This window comes from Carassius auratus, chromosome 9 (genome assembly GCF_003368295.1).
Source record: "Carassius auratus strain Wakin chromosome 9, ASM336829v1, whole genome shotgun sequence".
Classification (NCBI taxonomy): Eukaryota; Metazoa; Chordata; class Actinopteri; order Cypriniformes; family Cyprinidae; genus Carassius; species Carassius auratus.
This window is the reverse complement of record NC_039251.1, coordinates 30,109,958-30,137,056: the sequence shown is the minus strand read 5'-3', so window position 1 is coordinate 30,137,056 and position 27,099 is coordinate 30,109,958. Positions and strand designations below refer to the sequence as shown.

The 27,099-nt window shown below is 37.7% G+C and overlaps 1 protein-coding gene across 2 annotated transcripts in view; it reads right to left on the bottom strand.

Annotated features, from left to right (window-relative positions):
* Nucleotides 1-8,031: 8,031 nt before the first annotated feature.
* The window catches only part of LOC113108995 (uncharacterized), a 31,077-nt gene continuing 12,009 nt past the window's right edge, over nt 8,032-27,099 (bottom strand). Inside the window, exons 9-10 of one of the 2 annotated variants that reach the window (XM_026272451.1) lie at nt 22,739-22,811; nt 8,032-8,624 (exon numbers count right to left, since the gene is read on the bottom strand). In XM_026272451.1, coding sequence (XP_026128236.1) covers nt 8,579-8,624; nt 22,739-22,811 — 119 coding nt within the window. In that variant the 3' untranslated portion in view covers nt 8,032-8,578. The remainder of the gene's footprint in view (nt 8,625-22,738; nt 22,812-27,099) is intronic. The other variant, XM_026272452.1, reaches the window with a different exon arrangement.

Genomic DNA, 27,099 nt, shown 5'->3' with positions numbered 1-27,099 from the left:
AGTCTTTATAGCTTTACAGTTCTTTGAATATCTTATGGAGTCCAAGTATTCATCGATTTCACTCTCAAACACAAGAAAGAATGGTTTAGAGCCCCTGAACTTACATTTATGGATGTGGTATTTAGCGAGTAGAAATAAAAGATTAATAATGAAATACTTTCCTTCCTTGTCCATCTCAAGGTCAACCACACCAAAGAAAACATCTTTAAAGCAAAATGAAAAATCCATAATGAAAAAGGTTTGAATAAATTCAAGGACATCTGACCAGAATTTTTCTGTGTATGAACATTTCCAAAATAAATGATAAATATCCTCATCTGACTTTTTACAGAAAGAGCATTTAGATTCAATATCTGGTTTATACCGCTTCAGCACACACTTTGCTGGGTAGAATCTGTGAATTAATTTAAACGTAACTTCTCTCACTTTATTAGTAAGCATATATTTGAAAGGTAAAGACCAAACATTTTTCCAAGGGACATTCTCTATTAACCTGTTCCAATATGGGATTATATAAGGTATAGTAACAATGTCTTTTTGGTATAAATTCCTAATAGTTTTATTTTTCATCTGGTGCACCGCAGAAAAGCATAAACTCCCCACAGCAGTATCAGATAAATCAATATTGTGAGTCAGTGGCCATGGGAAATTAATGCCTCCCAGCAGCATTCTGATACCAGAAGGAATTGCATCAAAGACAATTGCATACTCCTTAACCGAAACAGGAATTTGAAATTTCTGCAAAAAATCTGAATAACTGTACAATCTGCCATTTGTGTCATAGAGTTGGCCAACAAGTATAATATTATTCCTGTACCAATTTTCAAAAAATAAAGATTTGTTTTTGTAGAGAATGTCCTTATTGTTCCAAATGTAATATCGATGAGGTGAGAAGTTATGTTTAAATAAGAGAGACCAAGCCAAAAGCATGTGTTTATGAACTGGACAGTTTGATTGGGATTTTGCTAATATTATAATTGCATAATAACAGAAATTTTAAGCCACCAATTTTAGAGAAAATATAGTTTGGAATAAAGTTCCAAAGTGATGTTGGGTTGTTAATAAATTGTCTGAGCCAGTTGATTTTGAAGGTATTGCTTAAAGTTGTAAAGTCCAAAAAATTTAAGCCCCCACACTGATTTGTGTTCATTATTACAGACTTTTTGACATAATGAGTTTTGTTTTTCCACACGAAATTAAGCAACATATCATCAATTCTTTTCGATACCCCACAATCAACATCTAAAGAGGCCGCCAAATAAGCAAGTCTGGAAATTCCCTCCGCTTTTGTCAGTAACACTCTTCCTCTCAAGGATAAATCTCTTTGTAGCCAAGAGTTTAACTTTTTTTTTTTTTTTTCAATGATAGGGCTAAAATTTAATGGACTTCTTATATTTTGGTCTTTAGTAATTATTGTTCCCAAGTATGTTACCTGATCCTTCACAGGAATGTCATATATATTTGAAACATCACAATCTTTAACTGCCAATAGTTCACATTTTTTTAAGTTTAATTTGAGACCTGAAGCTTGTGAAAATCCTCTGATCAACTCTATCACGAGGGGAATCTGAGAGGCATTTCTCAGGAAGATGGTGGTGTCATCAGCTAGCTGACTAAGGATGATACTTCTTTCAGCCAATGTTATCCCTTCCAAGGCACTGTTAGAGACATGTAGAGCTAAGAGTTGAGAGGCGATCAAAAACAAGTAGGGAGAGATTGGGCACCCTTGTTTTATTCCACGTGACACTTTGAATCTAGGGGAAGTACCAAATTTCAATTGTATTGCACTACTACCATTTGTATACAGGGTCCTGACAGTTCTGCAAAATTCTTCTCCAAATCCACATTTTTTTAGTGCTTGCAGGATAAAACCATGTTCAAGCGAGTCAAACGCCTTATAAAAATCAAGGAACAGAATGAAGCTGTTGTCATTGATAAGATAATTATAATCTAATAAATCTAGCACTAATCTAATGTTGTTTGCAATATGTCGTTTCCTCATGAACCCAGATTGTGATTCATCTATAATAGTGTCTAATTTTTCTTTAAGTCTATTAGCGAAAACTAGTGCAAAAATTTTGTAATCGTTATTCAAGAGAGTGATAGGACGCCAATTCTCTAGACAGTTTCTGTCCTTTTCTGGTTTTGGAATCAATGTGATGACACCCTGTGTCATAGTTGTTGGAAGAGCTTCTTTCTCTAAGCTCTCTGAGAAAACTTTTACTAGAAAGGGGGTAAGTAATTTATCAAACATTTTGTATAATTCAGCAGTTATACCATCACACCCTGGGCTCTTGTTGTTTTTTAGATTTGTGATCGCCTTCAACACCTCCTCTTGGGCAATGCTATCGTCACAATAGTCTCTGTCTTCTGGGGATATAGTTTTACAATGGCTAACAGAGGTCATAAATGATTTAGTTGTTTCCTCACAGTAATTAGATGTGTATAAATTGTTATAGAAGTTATAGCAGTGAATGGCTAACTCTTTTGATCTTCAATAATTTTTCCCTCCACTTTAATTTGATCTACAGTTGCCAGTACATTTTTACTTTTTTTCAAGTCTAAAGAAGTAAGCCGAGTTTTGTTTGCCCTCTTCTATCCATTGTTTCCTTGATCTTATATATGCTCCCTTAGCTTTCGATTTATAAATGTCATCTAATTTATTTTGTAATTTCGTATACTCACATCTTTCCTCATTACATAGAGACTCTTTTTGAGAAAGAAATGCTAGCTTCTCAATAACCTCGTCTTCCACTGCTTGTCTATTCTTGGCCAAATCACCTCCAAACTTCCTGAGAAACTTTCCCAATTCATATTTTAGAAGCTCCCAATTTGTCCCATAATCTTTCTGAGAGTCTGCTTTAATCCAAAAGTTTTCATTCAGTTCTTTAACTCTTTGTTTGACCTGATTATGTTCAAGGAGGGAACTATTAAGTTTCCAAAATGAGCCTTTTGGGCCAGAGTACTGATTCGAGGACAGAGCTATTGAGAGGTAAATCGCTTTATGATCGGTCAAGGGAGTATTACTTATATTGACTGAAATGCTGTTCCTCATTAAACATCTGGAAACTAACCAGTAGTCAATTCTGGATTGTCTTGAGCAGTCCTTATTGGACCAGGTATACTGTCTGTCATTTGGGAACTGTTCCCTCCAAACATCAACCAGGTCAAATTTATCCATGAGACAATTTAACACGGAGTTAGGAGACTCTGACCTCCTTGGTGGCCCTCTGTCTAATATATTATTCATCGCTATATTAAAATCCCCTCCCACAACTAAAGAGGCATAAGGGTATTTGTTCAACCAATGTGATATTTTATGTTCTATGGTATCAAGAAGCATGTTATTCTCCACAGAAGAGTTGTATCCATATATGTTTATAATGATCATGGTATGATTGTTTTTAGTAATTACCATTATGAGAAAATGCCCTGAAGAATTTAAATCGGTATTTTGAATAATCCCATTAAAATTGTATCTAAAGATTCCTACACCAGCTGAGTGTTCCGATCCATGTGCTAACCAGATGTTGTCTCCCCACTGTGACCTCCAAAAATTACAGTCATTGGCTGTTGAGTGACATTCTTGAAAAAAGCAAAAATCTGTTTTATTTTTCTTTGCAAACAAAAACAAAGCCTTGCGTTTCACACTATTTTTAAGACCCCTGGCATTAATAGACATTAAAGACAAAGACATAAAATAATATCAGGTATAACCTGAAAGCTGAAAAAAAGAAATACACAAGATTCTCTCTAAACAATTAATTAGAAAGTTGTTGTAAACTCTGCAATACAAAAAAAAAAAAAAAAAAAAAACACCCCATGCAAAAGACAATGGGCATGTAGTAAATTCTGTATACATATGATAAATCTACCCCAAAAATAAAGCTATGTCCTTTGAAGAAAACTTTTAAAGATATTTTCTCTCCATGTAGGCTATATAAGAGTCGTATTAACCTTACAATGAACTGATTTTTTATCTTGTGCTTTTTATCTGTACCCTTACATGTTTTGTTCTACCCACCTTTTCTGTAGTCCTTAACAAAAGATGATATTCAGCATTGAGATCATGTCTATATTTGAAAATAAAACGGTTTTATATCCATCTACTGAGGAACCATATTAAAGTCATCCAATCAGTAGGAAGTTGCTACCATTTATATGACTCATAGTAGGTTCTAGCAGCTCTACAACAGAGGTACTATGTGAATTATTCACACTAGCAAAAGTAGAAAATAAATACATTGGGTGACTTTGTAAATACATTTGATAACCCTTTGAAAATACTTTTTTGTAAATCCTTTTATATACTTTTTTTTATTATTATTTATTATTTTTTGGATCACATTTTGGTTGTAGTTTAATATTTACTGTAGAACTTGGAAGGAAGGATTTTTTTTTTTTTTAATGTTAATCCTGTGATTAATAATCCATCCAGCAGTAGAGCAGACAAAATTTAAAGTCATTTCAACTGAAAATATGTTATCCAAACAAACCTGCTCATATCTTAGTTCAGATTTACATGTGCAAGCTTAAGGCATATAGAGCAGTTGAGAGGCCTGGCTCACATATCATTCACCGTGACCCTTTTACCATCAATATGCGTGAAATGCCCTCTGAAACCTGCTTTCTTCCCCTCCTTCCTCGCCTGTTCCACCAGCGGCCACAATTTGTTCCTGGCATCCTTGGCATCTTGTGTCAGGTCTTCGAAGATTTTGATTTTTCTTTCCTTGAGTATGGTCGATGTTCTGGCGTCTTTCCAAATCTTGTCCCTGTGGGTTCGCGATAGAAACTGCACAATGATACGGCGGTTGGAACGTGCCTCTCCCGAGCGGGGTCCCAGTCTGTGAGCGATGTCCACGGAAAAGGCCAGTTGGTCTGCGATATCTGGTGAGACCTGGCTGAATAGGTCCACCATCATTTTTTTTTCACATTCTCTCCCGCTTGTTCCTTTACCCCGGCGACGCGTAGATTCCATCTCCTCTTGTAATTATCAAGTTCATTGCACCTGTCACGGAGCACGCCGTTTTCTTTCTCCAGGTATCCAACTTTTTTCTCTAGGGTTTCAACTTTGTCTGTTGCTTCTTTTATTTGTTTCCCCATATATTCCATAGCTTCAGTGACACTTTTTATGGAGTAAGTATTATCTTTAACTGTCGCCTCCAATGACTGCAACCTCCTCAGCGACTCTTCTTGCATTTTTTCAACTCTCTCCATTACTAATAGCAGAACAGAATTGGGTACAGACTGACCTTCATTATCATCAACTGTTTTACTTCTTTTGGCGGCTCGCAGCTTCAGCGCATTTTGCAGCGGTTGCGTCGAGTCCGAGCCCTCCTGCTCCGGCAAAGTTACCTCCATCTCACCTTCTTCATGCTGCGGAGTGTTCTTGGCGTATGAGTGCATAATGCTGCTAATATCTTCCTCTTTGTCCATTTCTCAAAAAATATAAGGGTCAACTGAGTGCAACTGGTCGAGTAGAAAAAGTGACAGTCCGTTTGTAAAGCCGAAAAAATAAGGAAACACGTAGATAAATATCTTCTTCAAAAAGTCTCCAATTTGTCAAGTGTTAGGATGGCATTTGAAAGCCCTCAGTTTGTTTTAATAATTCAAAAAACACGAGGTTTGCTTCTTCACATTGCAGAGCGACAACAGAGTGATGTTACCTCGACGCCATCTCGCCGTACCTCCACCCGTCACTTATCTTCTTCATCTTCATTGACTATTTTGTTTGAAGCGTGCATCTGAGAAATGACTAGAACGGTAAGAGCGATCTATTATTGTTATCATGGCATCCACTAGCAAGTAGGGGTGGGCATTTTGGGAAATTTCTCATTTCGATAATCGATAGGTTTCAAAAACGATTCATCGATTAATCGGGGGTGGGGCTTAATGTGAGGGGGCGGGGCATGGCCATAATGTATATAATGAAAAAATCTGAAGATTGTTATGAAAATGAAAAAATAAAAAAATAAAAATAAAAATCTGACATGAAAATCTGTCTATGAAAACATGAACACCAACACATGATTAGGACAGGTTAGATTATGATTATGATGAAGCAATGTTACTAATAAAGGACCACGAAATATCTGCCTGGGGTGAAGAGTGTACCAATAAACGGAAGCTAATTCTATGACACATTCTATGGTAAATCACATAACATATCAGACGTAACATTACTACTTGTATCAGCACAATAGGATGATAAGTTATACGTTAGACAGAGAGAGAGAGAAAGCGCGCGCGAGCTCCCTCTGATGCGTTTTCATGACAGCGCGCTGAAAGATGGGCAAGGACAGATTTTACTATAAATGCCTATAAAGTTCTCATTATAAATGTATGGCAGATTTGTGCTATATTTTCATCTACGTTATTAAGTGTAATAGTTGTAATAAAGCTGTATTTTTAAGTTAAGTTTTATTTTCCATAAACCACCTGCGCGTTTTCGAAGCCATATGAATTGAATTATGCCCACAAATATATGGAATAAAATCACTTTCAAAAAGAATCGTACGTAATTCAAAACATTTGTGTGTAATTTTAATATACTCGTGCGTAATTTAAAACTATTGTATGTAATTCTGTTTTTTGTCAGAGTTGGATTCCAAAATCTACGGCCACGACAGTTTACAAATACGCAATTTTGTGTGTTTTTAGAGTACAACTTTAAAATGTACAACTGTGACAGTTTACAGACACGGCGCTTTTTTTCACAATAGCTCTGTTACACACACGACATGCGAAATTACGACCACGAAATGCAGTGTTACTTTCGAAAGTACCTTCAAAACGGCTTACTGACGTAATCACCACCGCACTTTTAGGTCTTAGTTTATCAATAATCAAAAACAGATTACAATTATTTTTATTGGTTAGTCGCACTTGATGTTCTTAAGTTAAAGTAATTTAAAGTCAGCTGTATTTGTTAACATTAGTGAACTAAGAAGAACAACGTACACCTGTATTTTTATAAACTAACAAAGTTTAATAAATACTGTATCAAATGCATTATTCATAGCTAATGTTAGTTAATACATCAGTCAACAAATGAAACTTTATTGTAAAGTGTTACACTAGAAAACTAGGTTTTGCCTGATAGAGAAAAATTTGTAAAAAAAAAAAAAAACTAATAAATTTAAAAATTAGTCAGAAGAGTTTAGTAACCTTGTTTTAAGTGACATTAACCAATTAAACAAACAGACACAGGTTTATCCACTAAAACATTTATTTAGCTTTCAGTTTCAGTCCCCAATTCAAGCAAAAAGATAGATAGATAGATAGATAGATAGATGGATAGATAGACCACTCAAACGTTCACAAACTATACTAGCTACTACTAAATATTGTAGAAACATAATTTTCTGTAAAGTTGCTTTGTAACGATTTGTATTATAAAAAGCGCTATACAAATAAACTTGAATTGAATTCCTTCATTAATTCATTCTGTAGTAGCAGTCCATAGAACAGAATCCAGCAAACTCTTTGAATAGAAAGCTGTGAAGATGCCCTTCTTTCCAAGACCACAGTATCTACCCCATCACACATCTGCTGAGCTCCAGCTCCACTCTGTGTCTTCCTCACATCTGGACTGACAGACTTCCAGTCAACCATACCTACACAAGAGAAAAACAAATGTTGAGAGATTCAAACAATAAGTAACCAGTAAGTAGAATAAAATATCCAATAAAAAATAGAATCGCAAGTGTCTGAAAGTGCAAGTCTGCAGCCAGACCCTTCTCCATTATATTATAATACAACTGTACTACTGACTATTCACTGAGTAACAAAAGTACATATGCTCCCTGTGCATGGTTTCTAAAAGAATGGAATCAGGAATAAGTTGACTGGCACTCATCTATACCACAGGTTATACTAATATTTACATTTATTCATTTAGTAGATGCTTTTGTTCAAATCGACTTACAAATGAGGACAGAGTTGAAGCAATCAAAAAACAAAAAGAGCAATGACATATAAGAGCTATAACAAGTCTCTGTCACCACACTGAGCCCTCCTCCTGTGATTGCCATTTTACAGTCAGTATCCATCAGGTGTATGGTAGGAAAGGTGTAGACGGGTCCCCCTTTCATAAAATAAATAAAAAGAATAATAACAACAATAATAACAACAAAAATAAAGAGAAAAAAAGAAAACACTTTTCAGATTCATCAGATTCTGTTGCATCCTCTTTGGCTCAGACAGTGGAGCTACATACACTGCAGAACTGCAGCAACAATCAGAAGCTAATGTATAAGGTTCACAATATACGATGCTTTTCATGTTCTTGTCTAGACTGATAAATCTTACATTGTTTTCTAAAACTATTGCTTTTAATTTTTAACAGATGGGCTAAAATGGTACAGAAGAATATTACCTGAAAAGATTTGAAACAAGATATTTTACAGTTGACGAGTCACTCAGCAGGTGTCCTAAAGTATGTGTATTTTTTGAGTACATCCTCCACAGAGATTCCTTCAATGCTTTCTCAGCGTCTCCAGGAGCATGTTCCTGTTGCGTGGTCTTTGACAGTCCATGTGTATGGGATGTGTTTTCTGATACTCACTTTATAACACATTCACATGTGCCTCAGCAGACATTGAATCCTCCCCAACACAAGTTTCCTTCATCAGAACAACAGAAACAGATCATGCTTAGACCGTGACAGATATGAAAAACATCTAAATACTTACTGAACAAGGTTCTTTAGATATAAAAAAATAATAAAAACATTGAACTGCATAAACATTAAGATGATGGTCTGGCAGTGAAGAAGTGGAGTACATACAAAAAGGATTTAAATATCTGTAGTACATTATCTTCCTTACATTAACCTGCACTAAGTGAAAATGTAAAATTGATTAACAGTGCAAAAATAAATTATGCATATGGCAGTGTGCTTACATATTCTACAATAACCTGCAAGTGGAGCTCGTTCTGCTTTACATTTCAGGTGTAGGGATGTGTCAGATGTGCTTAAAACACAAACTTTACTGATTGTCATTTTCCAGCAAATAAAGACTACAACATCTTGTTACTACAATATTGTGTGTGATTATGTTGATAGAGATAAATCAATGGTTTAAAAACAATTTAACTTACACAGTCATTTCTTTCTGTATTTATGTGCTAATTTGCATAAATACCACAACAGATCTAAACATTGGGTATAGCCAGGTTAAAATGTCTTGTTCGATCTTGTTGATAACAGTAAAATACTTAATATTAAGGTTTGAATGGAACCAGTTTAGGCTACCCATGAGCATTAATACAGAGAGGCAGGAAGAAGTACTTAGAAGAAGTAGAAACCAGCCTTTATTAGTTTGGTCCGTGGGACTGTTTCTGGAAATTTACTTTTTATTTTGCCTACCTTTTGTCTTTTGCATTCTCCTTACTATTGTCTCATGTTCTTGCCTCAGACTCGTCCCCCAGAAACAGCCCCAAATATAATCTCTTAAAAATAGGGGTGCTCCGATCACGATGGGCCGATCGTTATGCGCATCCCGTCAGTAAAGCCGGTTTTCTAATCAGCGGTTAATTCCATCAGGTGCGTGATTTCACATAGAGCAGCTGTTACTACACAGAGCCGTTGTTAATAGAGAAGATGCGCAAATCACGTTAATTTTCAGCGTTTTTTGGTGCATCTTTGCAGTTAACAACGGCTCTGTGTAGTAACAGCTGCTCTATGTGAAATCACGCACCTGATGGAATTAACCGCTGATTAGAGAACCGGCTTTACTGACGAGATGCGCATTAACGAACCCCTACTTAAAAATTAATAAAGGAACCAGCCTAAGTAGGAACCAAAGTACTTCTTCCTGCCTCTCTGTATTAATGCTCATGGGTAGCCTAAATGGGTTCCACTCAGATCTTAATATTAAGTATTTTACTGTTATTTGTCAACAAAATTTAACAAGACATTTTCACCTGGCTAAACCCATTGTTTAGATCTGTTGTGGTATTTATGCAAATTAGCACATATTTAATTAGACCATGCACCATTTGTCCATGTTAACAAACGATTACTATCTCTGTAATATTGATACTCTCTGTTATTAGTTATAACTAACGTTAACCCTTAAACACAGGGGTCGTCAAGTTCAGTCCAAGTTCGGTCCCATAGACAGTAAAAGAAATGGACACAGCGACCCCATTGGAACTCAATTGAGACAAGTGAAGCCCATTTTTAGCGTTTTTTAGCACTTCCGTTTCTGACGCGCAGACTCAGACGAAGCTTGACAACGTCAGCAATCTGTCTGACGGATGTAAATCTTCTAATTGGCTGTGCGTGCAAACTGCCATCGTTAATCTTGCAGATACGGCGAGCTTGAGCGGGGAGTTCTTTGGTGTGAGTGAGCAGGAGTAAGTATTCTGATTAATTATTTTGTATACACTGTAATGAATTGCTGTAAAAATAACAGCATTATTTTACAGCCGCGGACTGTTTTTTAATAATACAGCATATTGCTGTAAACTGCAATGCATTCTGGGGTCACGTGTAGGTCTGACTCAAATTTACAGAATTTTGCTGTAAATTTCAAATCTTCGGAGCCGCATCGTCAACGGTCGAGGAGATTAACGTTAAAGACAAGAGGAGTGATTCACAACTGTGGTAAGTGACTTCAGTTTTTTATATTTCTTGTTTGGTAGTTTATAGTATATGAATGCATCTACATTCGCGGATTATATTGGTAACCCCAGATTCAAGCATCATCCGTCCGCGGGGCGCGAGGCAGAATTGCGCGGGGTTTCAGTAGCGCGGTCGCGGTAGGATTTCACACATCCCCCGGCGCTATAGCAGCCATGGACAGAAAATCTCTGGAATCCTTCGTTATGAATGACATGTTTCAGTGCTAATAGTTTATATTCACTGTAACTTAGTGTTTATCAGCACACTTCGTCGTGATTATTTTATGATGTAAAACAACTTTGCACATGCAGTCATCTGTTAACACGGGCGCCGAAATAAAACGCGTTTCTAAAGCCTCGCGGTCAGTCAGGGTCGCTCACGGAGGATGTGTCAGTGGTGCTTTTCTAAGAGGTTAACGTAACCAGTGAGATGTAGATTTTTTTTGAGCATTTGCTAACTTCAGGTAACGTTAATGTGAAAACTTTAACAAATCTGTTTGATATAAAGTCTGCTTTGTATAGTTAGCCTTATTTATTACCTTAGGGCGACCAAATACGTTTTCCTTGAAATTATTAAATATGCTATTTATATATATGTGTCTATATTTATGTCGGCCGGCAAATCTTGTGTGTATTTTGGCACAGGGTGCACAAATGCTCCTTATCAGTGCGGTGACACTTGAACAAATGAACTGATCATGCGCGACACTGACCAATAAACAAACGAGTTGTTTTATTGCGTCTATGACTTGAATCTTATCATCAGTTGTAGTGATGGGAAGTTCGGATCATTTTACCGAATCGGACTTTTGAGTCTCGTTCAGCAAAATGAACGAATCTTTTTTCGAGTCATTTCAAATGAACGAACAACCAGAAGGTTCAGGAAGAAAAAAACAAAGTGATTGCAGTCTGTTTCACATTAGGAGGCATTTTGCTACTTAATCGATCCACCACAAACCATATGCAACTATGGAAGCTCAACTTCCATTAAATGGACTGAAAACGCTCAAGTAACGTTATAGGTCTCAAAACGCTTGCTCTGCGCCAGTGGATACACACCATAGACAGTAAAAGAAATATGTGCATGTCACAGACTGTCTGGGCATGCACTTCCGCGTTTCAGAGATCCGCCTTTTACTTTCCGTCAACATTACATTAATTAACGTTTAGAAAATTTATTTTTGACATTTGTGAATCAGTTCAGAATCGTCTGCTTATGCATTGCGATACATTTAAGAATCACATTTTTATCCCACCCCTACTAAATATAGTATGTAATGTAAATGTAAAAATCTGAAATACAAAAAAAAAAAAAAAAAAAAATGGTATAGGTATTAATTACTATTGTGATATTGATTGTTTTAGGAGACACTTTGACAAGTGGGCACTGGATGCTGAGTATTGAAGGCGAGGTGGTGTGTGAGGGCACTCAGCCCAGTTTCCTGTCCGGCCTTGCCACTCTGTTTGCTGCTTATTACTAGTTTAATCTTGAGTATCAGGAGGAAGCAGTGTGTACCTTGGAGTTCATTCAAAGGTAATGGTTGAATTCTAACAACTTCAGAACCAGCATTTTATAGATAAGTTATATCAGAACATTCCTTTTAATAATGTTATGTTATCAGTGTTATTTCTGTTGATGCCTTTAAAACAATGTGTCTTAACTCGAGAAGAGAATATATTTGTCTCCCTATTTAACACCAGCAAGCTATTGAGTTAAATATGTTTTTTTTTTTATTATTAGTGGACATCTCCAACTTTCTTGGAGGTCCTAAAACCGCTCTTAATTACATATTGTCTGTTTCATGACCCTTTAGGTGCTTTGTGGGCATAAATCCAGAGAGAGGACCCAAAGCCAAGGGAAAAGTGCCATCGAAATAAAAACAGGACAAGTGATACAGAAGAAAATGTGTGGCAGTCAACCCACATGTTGCCACTCTTCTGTGCAAATTCCAATGGAATTTTTGAAATGTAAGGATACACACACACCAAGATTGCGTCTTCCTTTTATTGTTCTCTATCTGCCTTTGACTGTACCTCTCATCCCTCTGTCTCTCTCTGACTGTACCTCTCATCCCCCTATTTGTTTCTGAAAGTATTATTATGTTTTGTAATATATCTAATGTATTGTCCTCTTTACTCTTTTCAATATTTCTAGTCACACTTTGAATCCTGGGATGGAACTTCATCTGGAGCATAATTGTTATTTGGTTGATTTTTATCTGTTTGATGGAAAGTTTGTATGACTTCTGCAAGTGCGCGGCTCCTTCCGGTCAGTCATGCATCACTTTTTTTTGTATGACTTGTTTGGCAATATTGGTCTATTCCTTAATGATGATAGCTATCTGAAAATGTCTTTGTGGTTTTTAAAGGATTAGTTCACCCAAAAATGAAAATTAAGTCAATAATTACTTATGTCGTTTCACACCCGTAAGATCTTCGTTCATCCTCACAACACATAATAAGATGTGGCTCAGTGAAGCGTGCATTTCTAGCAAGATCATTTCTTTTTTTCAATGCCCAGAAAGCCTCTAAAACATTTAAAACAATTCATGTGACTACAGTTGTTCAACCTAAATATTATAAAGCGACGAGAATACTTTTTTTGCCAACCCCCCCCCCCCCCCCACCCCCATCTCCCAAAACAACGATTTTATTCAACTATATCTAGTGATGGGCGATCTCAAAACACTGCTTCATGAAGCTTAGAAGCTTTACGAATCTTTTGTTTCAAATCATTTGCTCAGAACGTGTATCAAACTGCAAAAGTCACACGAACCATTGAAATTTCAAAACACTTATGACGTAACGAAGCCTCATTTACTGAAATCATGTGACTTTGGCAGTTTGATATGCTCTGATTTGAACTGAAAGATTAATAAAGCTTTGAAGCTTCATGAAGCAGTGTCATCCATCACGAGATACTGTTGAATAGTCATTATTTAGTTTTTTGGCACACAAAAAGTATTTTCATTGCTTCATTACACTAAGGTTGAACCACTGTAGTCACATAAACTGTTTTAAATATGTTTTTAGTACCTTTCTGGGCATTGGAAAGGGAAATGATCTTGCTAGCAATGTAGGCATCACTGGGCCATCAGGTTTTATAAAAAATATCTTAATGTGTGTTGTGAAGATGAACAAAGGTTTTAAGGGTGTGGAATGACATGAGGGTGAGAAATGACAGAATTTTCACTTTTGGGTGAACTGTTTTAATATGACCATGTTGGTCATGTTTCGGTTATAACGCAGTTTGAATATTTCTTTGTGTCAAGGTCCATGATGGCCATTATGTTCCAAGTAATAAAAAAGAAATCATGCCAAAATTTCATATCCATTTAAAAAAAAATGAAATAATTTTTAAATAAATAAAAATGAGTTCAAAATAATATACTTTTTATGTCATTTTTTTATGTAAATTTGAAAGTGATATATAACATTTTGACCTGTTTTTTTTTAGATTTTAAAAATGTTATTTTTTTATATTTTTTTGGTGAATTAAGTTATGCATTATATAACACTTTATGCAGTTAAAGTTAAGTCAGCAATAGGGAAAATATATTGTATGCTATCATTTTACATACTTTAAATATAGCAAATACACATATGCTTTTTTTCAAAGAATTGCTTTGCACAGTAAACTACTTGAAAGTGTGCATTTGCTATTTAAATAATTGTTAAATGCCATATACAATGTATTAAAAATGCAGTATATAATATATTTTTTTGTAAAAATGCAGTATACAAAATATAAAAAAATTACTGTAAATTTTACAGTAAAATACTGGCAGCAGGGTTGCCAGCCAGTTACTGTAAATTTTACAGTAGTCTTACTGTAATTTAATTTACAGAATTTTACTGTAATTGAGAATACAGGAAAAATCTGTAAATTAAATTACAGTACGACTACTGTAAAATTTACAGTACCTGGCTGGCAACCCTGCTGCCAGTATTTTACTGTAAAATTTACAGTAATTTTTTAACAGTGTAGTATTTTCAAATGTAACGCCAGTACGCCATATTAAGTTAATTGCCTGCGAGCTTCTCCTCCTGTCTGTACGGTAATGCGACAGAGAGTCAAGTGGTTATGACGCAATCGTTAGCCTATTTTTTTACAAAAACTGTTTATATGGGGCCATAATGTAACATAGAAGGTAATGGAGCCCTTTATACATTGTCATGTATCTTTAGAAAGAAATAACGGACAAACGGAGTCTTTAAACGCCTCAGATGTAAAGTTATTCGCTGTCAAAGTGACGCCGAAATGAATGGGAGTCAATGGGAATGCTAACGCAAGTGAATTTCTGCTAAAAGATGGCAGCCCCCACCTGACTTCAACTTCCGGTCGAGTTCCTTGCCGCCTGGGTGTGAGCGCTTGGCTGCTGATCCGCCATTTCGGCGTCAGTAGTTTAAAACTTTGGTGGGGCGCATGCGCACTTCGTTGAATCGATTCATCTTCCCTCGGATTAATGCCTGTGACCTTGATGATGTATTTTTGACAGCCGTTTCGCACACTGCATTTCGTGGTCGTAATTTCGCATGTTGTGTGTGCAACAGACCTATTGTGAAAAAAAGCGCCGTGTCTGTAAAATGTCACAGTCGTACATTTTAAAGTTGTACTCTAAAAAACACACAAAATCGCGTATCTGCAAACTGTCATGGCCGTAAATTTTGGAATCCAACTCTGACAAAAAACAGAATTACGTACAATAGTTTTAAATTACGCACGAGTATATTAAAATTACACACAAATGTTTTGAATTACGTACGATTATTTTTGACAGTGATTTTATTCCATACAAATATGACGGAAAAAAAGCTCAGCTGCATTATTATAACATCAGTAATAAAATAATAACAATAATATTAGGAAAAAAAAACATTTAAGAGCAATATCATTATCGTGCATTGCTTATATGAGCATGAAACGAATCGCTGATATGCAGCGATTTCAGCATAATTGTTAATGTTAATTAATCAGATATAGACTAGCTCTTGCAACTTTTATCTGAAAAAAAGAAATTTGCCGATGCAGATGTGAAATTGACCAAAAGTGAAACTGGGATTGAATAAGATTTAAAATATATTTAAGATAAAAACTATTAAAAACAAATAATTTTCGTCATCTCTACGAATATGTTTAATGTAATTAGGGTACAAATATATCCAGTGCATTTTTATTTTATAAAGACCATTTCATTATTTGTCTGTGATTTAAAAATTAACACACAAAGATACTTTTTTTTTTTTTGGTACTTTATTCAACTGCATTTTTTTTTTAACAAAACATTGTCTTCCAATATAACTTTAGCAGCATATTTTGATCCAGCGGTGAAACGTAGTTTTTAAAAAATAAAGAAAAAAGTTCACCAAGTTTAACCAAACAACTATTATAAGGTATAAAACAGAGACCAATAGCCTAGATATTTTAACTATGGCTAAAGCTCAAAACTAAAATAATAATATTATTTAAAAAAAATGGATATTATATTTACCACGACCGGTGAAACATTAAAATGTCTATTCAAAAAGATAAGTCGGTCTACGTGCTCCGATGAGAGCCGAGTGCACAGCCTGTTCACATTTAGTGGAATAAATTCGCTCCGCTGGAACAGATGTTGCAGGAACAGCCAGGTACCACTGGACAAGTAAACCTTCTCTGTCCCTGAAACTAATGGGCAGCAAATCTTTCACCACCATTTCAGCGAACAGCTTTGTCGTCTTCTCGGTTCTGCCTGCGTTGCATTTAGGTCTTACGGCAAGTGATTCAATGCTCGTCTGAGTTGCCGCTCTGTTATCGCCAAATATTTTATGTACACATTTTAGATGATAGCGGATTATATTTGTTGTAGATGTGTGTGACAGCTTGGCGCTGCACAGCTTACCCTGAACTGTATTTTCATCGTTCTTCTCAAAGGGAAACCAGCCATCACTTACGTGATTTTGAGGCCATGATTATCTGTCTTCTAACGTCTTTTGAGGTATCAAGTGGGAAGCTAACCAATCAGAGATCAGGGCGCCGCCCAACGTGCTGCCATAACCAATAATAAAAAAGAAAATAATAATTTCGTTCATCGTTTATGAGATCGATCATCGCTGTCGCGGTCGAGTACTCGATCACTGTTGCACATCCCTACTAGCAAGGCGTTTAAACAGTGTGTGCATCCATGTCATCGATATTTGACACCTGATGACACACACACAGTCGTTGCATCTCTTGTTTGGGCGAAGAGCAGGCACGGGATGTCCTTGAGGGGGGCAATCTGTGCACACTGCGAGCGTTTTTCTATGAAAAAGCTCCGCTCTCGTTTGTCTCACTTTTTTCGTGGAAAGAGGGACAGCCATCTGGATCTCGCGGCTCAGGACCCACCATTGCCGAGGCACGGAGGAGAATGAGCTCGTGGGGATCACAGGTGGATCTCGCTGAGGAGTGTAGAGAGGGACTTTTCCTCTCACACTCTCCGGCGGCAAACGAGAGCGAACTTCGGGAGGAAGATGCGTTGTCATTAACCCATTCTGACACTGAAGTTAGTGCTCTGCTGGGTTCTACCCAGAAAAAAAGGAGATATTTGAGAGTGGCGAAGAAGCTGAGGCTGAGCCGCTCTTTTCTTCTGCTCTGTGTATGGGGAGCTGCTAGAGGTTAAGGATCGCGCCATGGCAAAAAAAAAAAAAAGCTTGCCATGGAAGCGTGCCAGAAAGGTAACATCGCGAGGTCGCCTCGATGAGCGTTATTTGTCTGACCGTAGCCCGCCAGCCCAGGTGAGCCTTCCATTCTTGCCTGACCTACAGGCAGAAGTCGAAAAGGAATGGAAGAGGCTGTTTTTCTCCCGCATCCATCGGTTTCAGCATACGACATATGCTGATATCGATGGCATGCACAAGAACGGCTATGAGAGGATGCCCCCTGTAGAAGAGATGCTAGATAGCTATCTCTCAGTGGGGGAAAATCCTCTCTAAAATCTCCCTCTTTGCCATCTAAGCCCTTCCAGGATACATCCCGCTTAAATGGTAAATCATACGCAGCAGCAGAGCCCGAACAACAAAGGGGTCCTGGCCCATCTCGATCTGAGGATCGAAGACGGGCGCAGAAGGCTAGTGTCAGGCAAGAGGAATCACGGGTCAAGAAGAGGTAAGCAAGGTCTGAGGGATGTGATTCAGACGAGGCAGCGTTCTCGTCCGGATCGGAGCGATACCTAGGAGTTAGTCACTTCCTGTTGGATGTTTTTAACTTCTGTTTTATTTCTCCCCTGCCTAATTCCCCTGTAGCCACCAGCGCTCCCCCTGATCGGGGTTAGGTGGAAAGTTTCTCACATAACAGTCTCCTATCCTGGACCTGTTATGTTTTGGTCGATCCTATTTTCATAGTGACCACCTTACTGACGGTACGGACCAAAAGGGGACGTGAGGTGGGTGAGTATGTAAACCTTTCTGCTTATGGGTGTTATGTTGCTGGTGGTTATATGTCTACTAACAAACTCTGGGACTTTCCTTTACAGTGCTCAGTTCCAGCCTTGTGCTCTGGCCACGATCACAGGCTTTCGGCAGGCAGCCGTGGTACATGGGTTCGGGCGCGACACCCACTGCGGAGCGAGTCCCGCGTGTGGGAACCAAGCGCTCTGCGGTTGCTCATCCCACACCCCCTCCCGAGGAGCCTGGCTGATTGTCAGAACTGGCACAGCACTGCAGGGAATTTCATGGATGTCCGGCCAGGTCACCCTGAGGGGCCGCCTGGCCGCTTGGCGCATCCGGGGAGATGGTAGTTACGGAGTCCTTCTGAAGATGATTAGCCCTGGGGTCCATGGGCTTCATTCAACCAGTGTGTATTTGTTATACACCCCAAGCATCCCTTCCCTCAACATGAGGGGCTGTGTGGACTCCCAAATATTGTGGTTATCAGGTAGTAGGCTTCATCAGGCCTCTCAGATGGTGAGCTCCCACATACTGTGGTTGTCAGGTAGTAGGCCTCACCAGGCCTCCCTGGAGATTTAGCTCCCACATACTGTGCGTTTCCACTAAAAAACGAGCTCCTACGGTTTGTGGTTGTCAGGTAGTAGGCCTTACCAGGCCTCCCTGGAGTCGAGTTCCATATTACCTTCCACTGAGGTGGTTATCTGGTAACAGGTAGTAGGCCGCTCTAGGCCTCTCTGTAGGTGAACTCCCACATATTGTGGTTATCAGATAGTAGGCTTCATAGGTCTCTCTGAAGGTGAGCTCCCACATACTGTGGTTGTCAGGTAACCTTTCAGTACACACGCTAAGCCTGTGTACTTTCTCAAAACCACATGGTGGTCAGTGTGCACGTTAATGCTTTGCACACTTTCTGAAATCCACATAAGTGGTAAGTGTGCACGCAATTCTCGTGGTAGTTAGCAGCGCTCCCCTTTTCTGAAAGGGTCGCCTATGAGCATGCTACTCGGAGCTCAGACTCCTCCTCTCAGCGGGAGACTGAATTCTCGTTTTTTTCATCGGATCACTCCAGTACTACATACTGTTTTGAGACGCACTGTGAGAGCAGGCATCCTGCTGAGGCAGGGGCTGAGGCTCGGGAATGGCGCATTCGCACCAAGGTGTTGAACCAGAGTTGGAAAGGTCGGCCAGATTTGGGTGGATCAGTTTTGCGGCACAGTTTTGGTACAGGCGTGGCCGAGGCTTCATCTGTACGTTCCGTCCTCCAATTGCTCTTCTCCCGGGCCATTCCATTTACGAGCTGCAGGTAAGTTGGCTATGTAGCTTAGGCCTTTGGCCATAAGGGATAATGTTATGGACAGCCATCGAACCGTCCCAGGGGCGACTCCCGGTGAAATGGTAGAGTTGGTACTTAGTGTTTGCCATGATTCTGGCCTGCACTCCCCTCAGCATGGCGGTGTGGGTATACTGTTCCCCATAGTGTCCCTTCAGAGGATGCAGTTCGAAGTTCCCTTGACAGGGAACGTCTCAGGTTACGAATGTAACCATGGTTCCCTGAGAGGGAACGAGACACTGCATCCTCTAGCTCCCTGCCATGCTTCGGACGCAAGCTTCACGAAGAAGATAAGTGACGGGTCCTACGGGTGTGTATTTATAGTTGCGCCGGTAGCGACGTCAGAGGCTGTCGCCGGCCAACACGTTGCCGTTTTTCAAAGTATGCTTCAGACACGGGTCACGATGAGGTGTTCCCCATAGTGTCCCTTCAGAGGACGCAGTGTCTTGTTCCCCCTCAGGGAACCATGGTTACATTCGTAACCTGAGACGTTTTCTGTTTTTAAAGGTTTACAAGCTAATTTAATGAACAGACCAATCAACTGACAAAGCCAAAATAAAAATAAAACCGATTGAGCTGAAAATTTGAGTCACCCATGTGTCCTTTGGAACTTGAACAAGAGAAGGGCTTGACACTAACAAAATAGCTGTATTTGAAAAAATAATAAAACCAATAATCCATTTTAAAGAAACAAAGACACATGGTTTTCATAAACACTTGACCTGTTATTACAATTACTTTCTATTCGGTCTGTTTTTCTTTTTCTATATATATATATATATATATATATATATATATATATGTGTGTGTGTGTGTGTGTGTGTGTGTGTATATGTCCTTCTCAAAAAATTAGCATATTGTGAAAAAGTTAATTATTTTCCGTAATGATAAAAATTTAACTTTCATATATTTTAGATTCATTGCACACCAAATGAAATATTTCAGGTCTTTTATTGTTTTAATACTGATGATTTTGGCATACAGCTCTAGAAAACCCCAAATTCCTATCTCAAAAAATTTGCATATCATGAAAAGGTTCTCTAAACGAGCTATTAACCTAATCATCTGAATCAACTAATTAACTCTAAACACCTGCAAAAGATTCCTGAGGCTTTTAAAAACTCCCAGCCTGGTTCATTACTCAAAACCGCAATCATAGGTAAGACTGCCGACCTGACTGCTGTCCAGAAGGCCATCATTGACACCCTCAAGAGAGAGGGTAAGACACAGAAAGAAATTTCTGAACGAATAGGCTGTTCCCAGAGTGCTGTATCAAGGCACCTCAGTGGGAAGTCTGTGGGAAGGAAAAAGTGTGGCAAAAAAACGCTGCACAACGAGAAGAGGTGACAGGACCCTGAGGAAGATTGTGGACTGAGTCTGGAGTAGAAACATCCAGAGCCACCGTGCACAGGCGTGTGCAGGAAATGGGCTACAGGTGCCGCATTCCCCAGGTCAAGCCACTTTTGAACCAGAAAAAGCGGCAGAAGTGCCTGACCTGGGCTACAGAGAAGCAACACTGGACTGTTGCTCAGTGGTCCAAAGTACTTTTTTCGGATAAAAGCAAATTTTGCATGTCATTCGGAAATCAAGGTGCCAGAGTCTGGAGGAAGACTGGGGAGAAGGAAATGCCAAAATGCCTGAAGTCCAGTGTCAAGTACCCACAGTCAGTGATGGTCTGGGGTGCCATGTCAGCTGCTGGTGTTGGTCCACTGTGTTTTATCAAGGGCAGGGTCAATGCAGCTAGTTACCGGGAGATTTTGGAGCACTTCATGCTTCCATCTGCTGAAAAGCTTTATGGAGATGAAGATTTCGTTTTTCAGCACAACCTGGCACCTGCTCACAGTGCCAAAACCACTGGTAAATGGTTTACTGACCATGGTATTACTGTGCTTAATTGGCCTGCCAACTCTCCTGACCTGAACCCCATAGAGAATCTGTGGGATATTGTGAAGAGAAAGTTGAGAGACCCAACACTCTGGATGAGCTTAAGGCCGCTATATCAAAGCATCCTGGGCATCCATAACACCTCAGCAGTGCCACAGGCTGATTGCCTCCATGCCACGCTGCATTGAAAAAGGATTCCCGACCAAGTATTGAGTGCATAACCAAACATAATTATTTGAAGGTTGACTTTTTTTTTTTTTTTGTATTTAAAAACCCTTTTCTTTTATTGTTTGGATGAAATATACTAATTTTTTGAAATAGGAATTTTGGGTTTTCATGAGCTGTATGCCAAAATCATCAGTATTTAAACAATAAAAGACCTGAAATATTTCAGTTGGTGTGCAATGAGTATAAAATATATGAAAGTTTAATTTTTATCCTTACATTATGGAAAATAATGAACTTTTTCACAATATGCTAATTTTTTGAGAAGGACCTGTGTGTGTGTGTTAGTGTGTGTGTGTTATATATATATATTCAGCTCAGCCTTGCTACATATACTGTTTTAGGCTAACTAGGACTTGTCATAGCACTAACAAATTGATGAATTTTTGTTGGTTTGATTGATTGTTATTCTCATAATAAGTAATTTCATATACGTGTCCGCTAAACAAATAAATGTAAATGCACTACCGAATGCATTCTCCTTTAGGCCATGTTAAAAGTTCTTTAGATTTGTAAACTCTGGTATTCAAGTTATCCCCAAGTTTCTCAATCACAGTTCCTACTCTGAAGATGCACCTGGATGCCTCCTGAAGTTGTATTTATGAAAATGTCAATAGCACATGAAGGCACATTTTATTCCATTCAGATTGACACAAAAATTAAGTTAATGCAATGTTTTATTTTAACATAAAAATAAATTAGTTTTATGTTAAAATAAAACATTGCATTCACTTAATTCCCAATTCAGAAGAGAATTCACTGTGTCTCTGAATGCTTCTCATACTCGCCCCTCTCTTTCCTTCGCTGCACGAATCCCGTGTCACGGACAAGCCGTTCACACTTGCCGCCATCACGCAGTCAGTTTTGTAACGCTCTGTTATATTCTCGCGTGGCCCTGCCACGCAAATCTCCACGAGCGCATCTGGCAGTATGGATGAGGCTCGATGCAGGTTCGCCCCTGGCTCTCGTTTAAAACGAAAATTAGTATTGGGTAGATCAACAGTAATTCCTATTGCATTCCTAATTTTGTAATGGTTGGCATTTCATGGAAACTGTAATGGTTGGCATTTCATGGAAAATGTAAGAATTAATTTTTTCAGCAGGGTAATGATAATCATACTGTGTAATCATACTGTGCTGCACATTATTGACAATATTAAGCTGAAGATTGACTTTGTAAATATAAAAATCACAAATCAAATCGCAATATCTGTCAAAAAAAAAAACGCAATTAGATATTTTCCCTATATCGCACAGCCCTACCTGCTTTCATCTGATGACACTGGCTGCTCTGGTGATGACCCTGGCTGCTTTCTTCCTGCCACAGAAGGGTTCTCTGAAATGCATGAGGCAATTAAAATTAAAGATGTTATTGAGGGTTTAGACCAAATTACCTCATGCGTGTCAGCAAACCACTTCCATGAGATCGCTGTGTCACCTCATTCCTCCGTGGATACTCCAGATTGGGGAGTTTTCAATTCCTTTGAAAAACATTGTGACTTATCATAGGTTAAGTTTCAAAGTTTGTTATTTTCTCAGTTTTCTAATTGAAGGTTGTAAAAACAATAACGAAAGTGTTTATATATATGGGTCATTATACGAAAACATGCCATTTTGTGTCCCTCAGAAAAAAAAGCTCTGTAAATCTTAATAAACCATAAAACAAATAAAATCTTTTATAATTTAGTTTCCATAATATGTCTCATAATATAAGAATAAATTAATTTCTGTTTCTTTTGTTTTTAAAGGATTTTAATCACATTTTTGTGCAAAGCATCTTGCAGAAATGTTGAAAATGGCCTGTCCCTTAGTATGATTTTTTTTAATTCTACTTGCTATCAGGGCCAAAAAAGTCAAACCATCATAAAAAAATATATAGTAGTATAAAGCCTTAAATGTCAGTTCATTAGCCATGAATGGATTTTATTCTTCACATGTGTCAAAAAAAACAAAAAAACAATTTAGTCGGGTCCCTAGGTTCTCGTCAACCCTGTTACTTTTTCTGAAAACACCTCTTTAAAGATAATGGACTGTTCCAAAAGTTACATCAGTTCCAGGAAGTGACATCATCTGCCTTTCATGAAGTTGATGGTAGAAGACAAGTGTTCTCTTCTTTTTAATGAATTTTCTTTGAGTTTATGTAATGTCTAAAAGACAGGGACATGCTCATTGTGTCAGCCCTGTTACCAGAAAAGTATAAGTTAAAAAGTAATTTGGACATATCTAAAAATTTACATATATAACAATGTTTAAGCCTCTCATTAAGGCACATAATGTGGTGTCTTTACCGATACCTCATGGCTAGTAATGGCTGCCAATAACCTTTTTCGTCAACCCTGTTACCATTCCAGGGTAACAGGGATGACGCACGTATGCTTTTGTGTGTCTTACCCATGTTGTATACATTTAGATTTATTCATTTAACAGACGCTTTTATCCAAAGCGACTTCCAGATGAAGACAGTTGAAGCAATCAAAAACAACAAAAAGAGCAATGATATATAAGTGCTATAACAAGTCTCAGTTAGGTTAACACAGTACACGTAGCATGGGATTTTAAATAATATAATAAATAAAAAGAAAACAGATAGAGTAAAAAAAATAGAGCAAGCTAGTGTTAGAGGTCTTTACACATACACACGAACACATATACAATAGCATAATAAATGAAAAGAAAATAGAATACAAAAAGATTAGAAAAGGTAGTTAGATTTTTCTTTTAAGAATAGAATTAGAATAGTGAGTGTTAAAGTTAGAGGGTCAAATAAAGATGGAAGAGATGAGTTTTAAGCCGATTCTTGAAGATGGCTAAGGACTCAGCTGCTCGGATTGATTTGGGGAAGTCATTCCACCAGGAGGGAACATTTAATTTAAAAGTCTGTAAAAGTGACTTTCAAGCAACGTTCACTTGCAGAACGCAAACTTCTAGAGGGCACATAAGTCTGAAGTAACAAATTTAGGTAAATTGGTGCAGAGCCAGTGGTAGTTTTGTAGGCAAAACATCAATGCCTTGAATTTTATGCGAGCAGCTATTGGAAGCCAGTGCAAATTGATAAAAATGATAAACAGAGGTGTGACGTGTCTTCTTTTTGGCTCATTAAAATTTTATCTAGCTGCCGCGTTCTGAATTAATTGCAAAGGTTTGATAGGAGAGCAAGGCCGTGTCAGTTGAATGTCCACTTCTGAAGCCAGATTGGTTGCTGTCAAGGAGGTTCTTGTGTGTGAGAAATGTAGAGACTTGGTTGAACACAGCTCGTTCAAGTGTTTTTGTCTTGTATACCCAAGAAGGGTTAAATCAAAGGCAACTGGACTTGTTACTTACATATTTGAAGATTTTTCCTCTCATCCAAGGGCTTTCTTCAGTTTTGAATGACTGATGGGGGATGCCAGGTATTTAACCTCTGTGGGGTTGTCACCCCTGAGCCAACCCTTCTTGGATAACTTTGACCTGGATGACTGAGAATTTTAACAGACGTACTTTTCTTACTACAGTAATAGTATTTACATCATGAAGTCAATAAATTAACAAGGTTGCTGTTAAAGTGTTTTTTGTATTTTTATTTGATTTGATTTTGTTAGGATGCCTCTTTCTTCAGCTGAGAAACAGACAACGTAGAGATGCTGATCCTGAGAGATGAGAAGCATATTTAGGAAATGTGAGGGCAAAATGGAGAAAGGACAGAGACACAGGGAAAAAGCAGTCAGTTAGTGAACTAAATGAGAGAGAAGGGAGAGCGGAGTGGAACTGGAGAGCAGCACAAGTGAAAAGCAGAACAGCCAAAGCAGCAAGTGCGTGTGTGTGTGTTCACTGCTCACTGCTCTGTGTGTGTCACCATACTTGGCTGAAAGTCACGTCACTTCATTTTTTTCACATCCATTTTAAAGTTAAAGTTCATGCAAACAGATTTTAATAGACAAGTTTTGGTTTTTCATCATTTATATGCTAAAATATCTCAATAGAGCCGTCTACAAAATATGCTGATTAGTCATGCTGAATTAAAGGTTTATGAAACCCTGTTTCTTGTATATTCTAATATTCTAATATAATTTAAAAAATAAAAATGTAATCAACTAATTGTAAATGTTTAGTTAGAGAGGCTAATAATCCACTCAAAATTGAATTGAGGTGTTTTATTTTTGTTTACATACATTTTTCTTAAAACAGAAGATCCTGGGAGAGTGTCATTTGGAAATGAACGTATTCATCCACTAAAAACAATAAAACTTTCAATATTCTCAATTCACAAACACTCTTAATGTAACAAGGGGGGGGGGGGTTATCTTTCACAGTATATCAGATTTGTTCTATATATGTATTTAAAACCTTTTCAGAAAGTAATGAATATGTCGCTAACAGGGTTGACCAAGCACACACATTTAAATTAGTTATATGTAAAAATAATAATAATAATAATAATTTAGCCTGAGATGGCACGGCACATTTTACTGAGAGGTAAGGATCTACTTCATCCAAAAAGAGGCTTAAAGATTTACAAAACAGTACTTTGAAAATCAAACATTAAAAGTGGGAAATGGCACGTTTTCGTATAATGACCCATATATAAACATATTGCAATCACTCAGATAAAAATCACACTAAAATTATCAGCTTGGACTAAAACGGGTATGAAATTGTGGAAGATGTCAAGATGACGTTTTTGCCATGGTTAACAAACCTCAACATTCCTAAAAAATGCAAGCAGACTTTAATTACTGTAAATATGGTTGTTTATTGATAATGTTACTTTCAGCCATCTCTGGCGTTATTGCGGCTGCCAGTAAGCAGTCGTTTGTGCGCTACCCTTAGGCAAATAAATATTCGTACATCCTCATCAGTCACTGTAAAAACAGCAAAATATAACATTTAATGTTTGTAAATTTGTTAGCTTTCTCAAACATGTTTCAGTTTTGGTACTGTAAGCAACATCGTATACTGGCTAATAGATTTTTAAAATATTTAAAACTTAAAAGCTGTTAGGCTCAAACAAACCATGTAAAGAACGTCATATAAAGTTTAAAATCTCTAACTTAACCCTCTGAGGTCTAAGGGGGTTTGTCATGCCCTGACATTTGTGCTTTTTTCTGTGGCTTATAAACATCTAAATGGTTTAAGTCTAATATTACTGTTATCTAAATATTGCTATAATAATTTGTGACCAGCATGTATATACATGATCGTGTTTTTGAGACAACAATGTTTATGCGTGAATAGCAACTTGAATCACTTGAATAAGGCCATAAAACACATACAGAAAATTGGTTCACGGGACTTTTGAGAACTGGATATTGTAGCCTAGAATTTTTCTTTCTAAATGATGTGAAAATCTTTTTTACTCACTCACAGAAAACAATTTTTCTAGTTTTCTACACTTTTTTTTTGTGTAGAAAGGGTCTATGCGAGAGGGGGTGAACTATCATGCATTATATTGTGATTTACATCTGAGAAGACAAAGGCCCACATAATGAGCTGCATAATGAGCCTTTCAGTCAGGTGTGTGACTGAGAGGGGAGAGTTATAAGAAAAAATGTGAGGACAAAATAAATCTATATATTTTTATGTTTGTAGTTTATTTAGAATATATTTAATTATCCCACAAAATAATTTAATATTCACTTGCAAGTGCA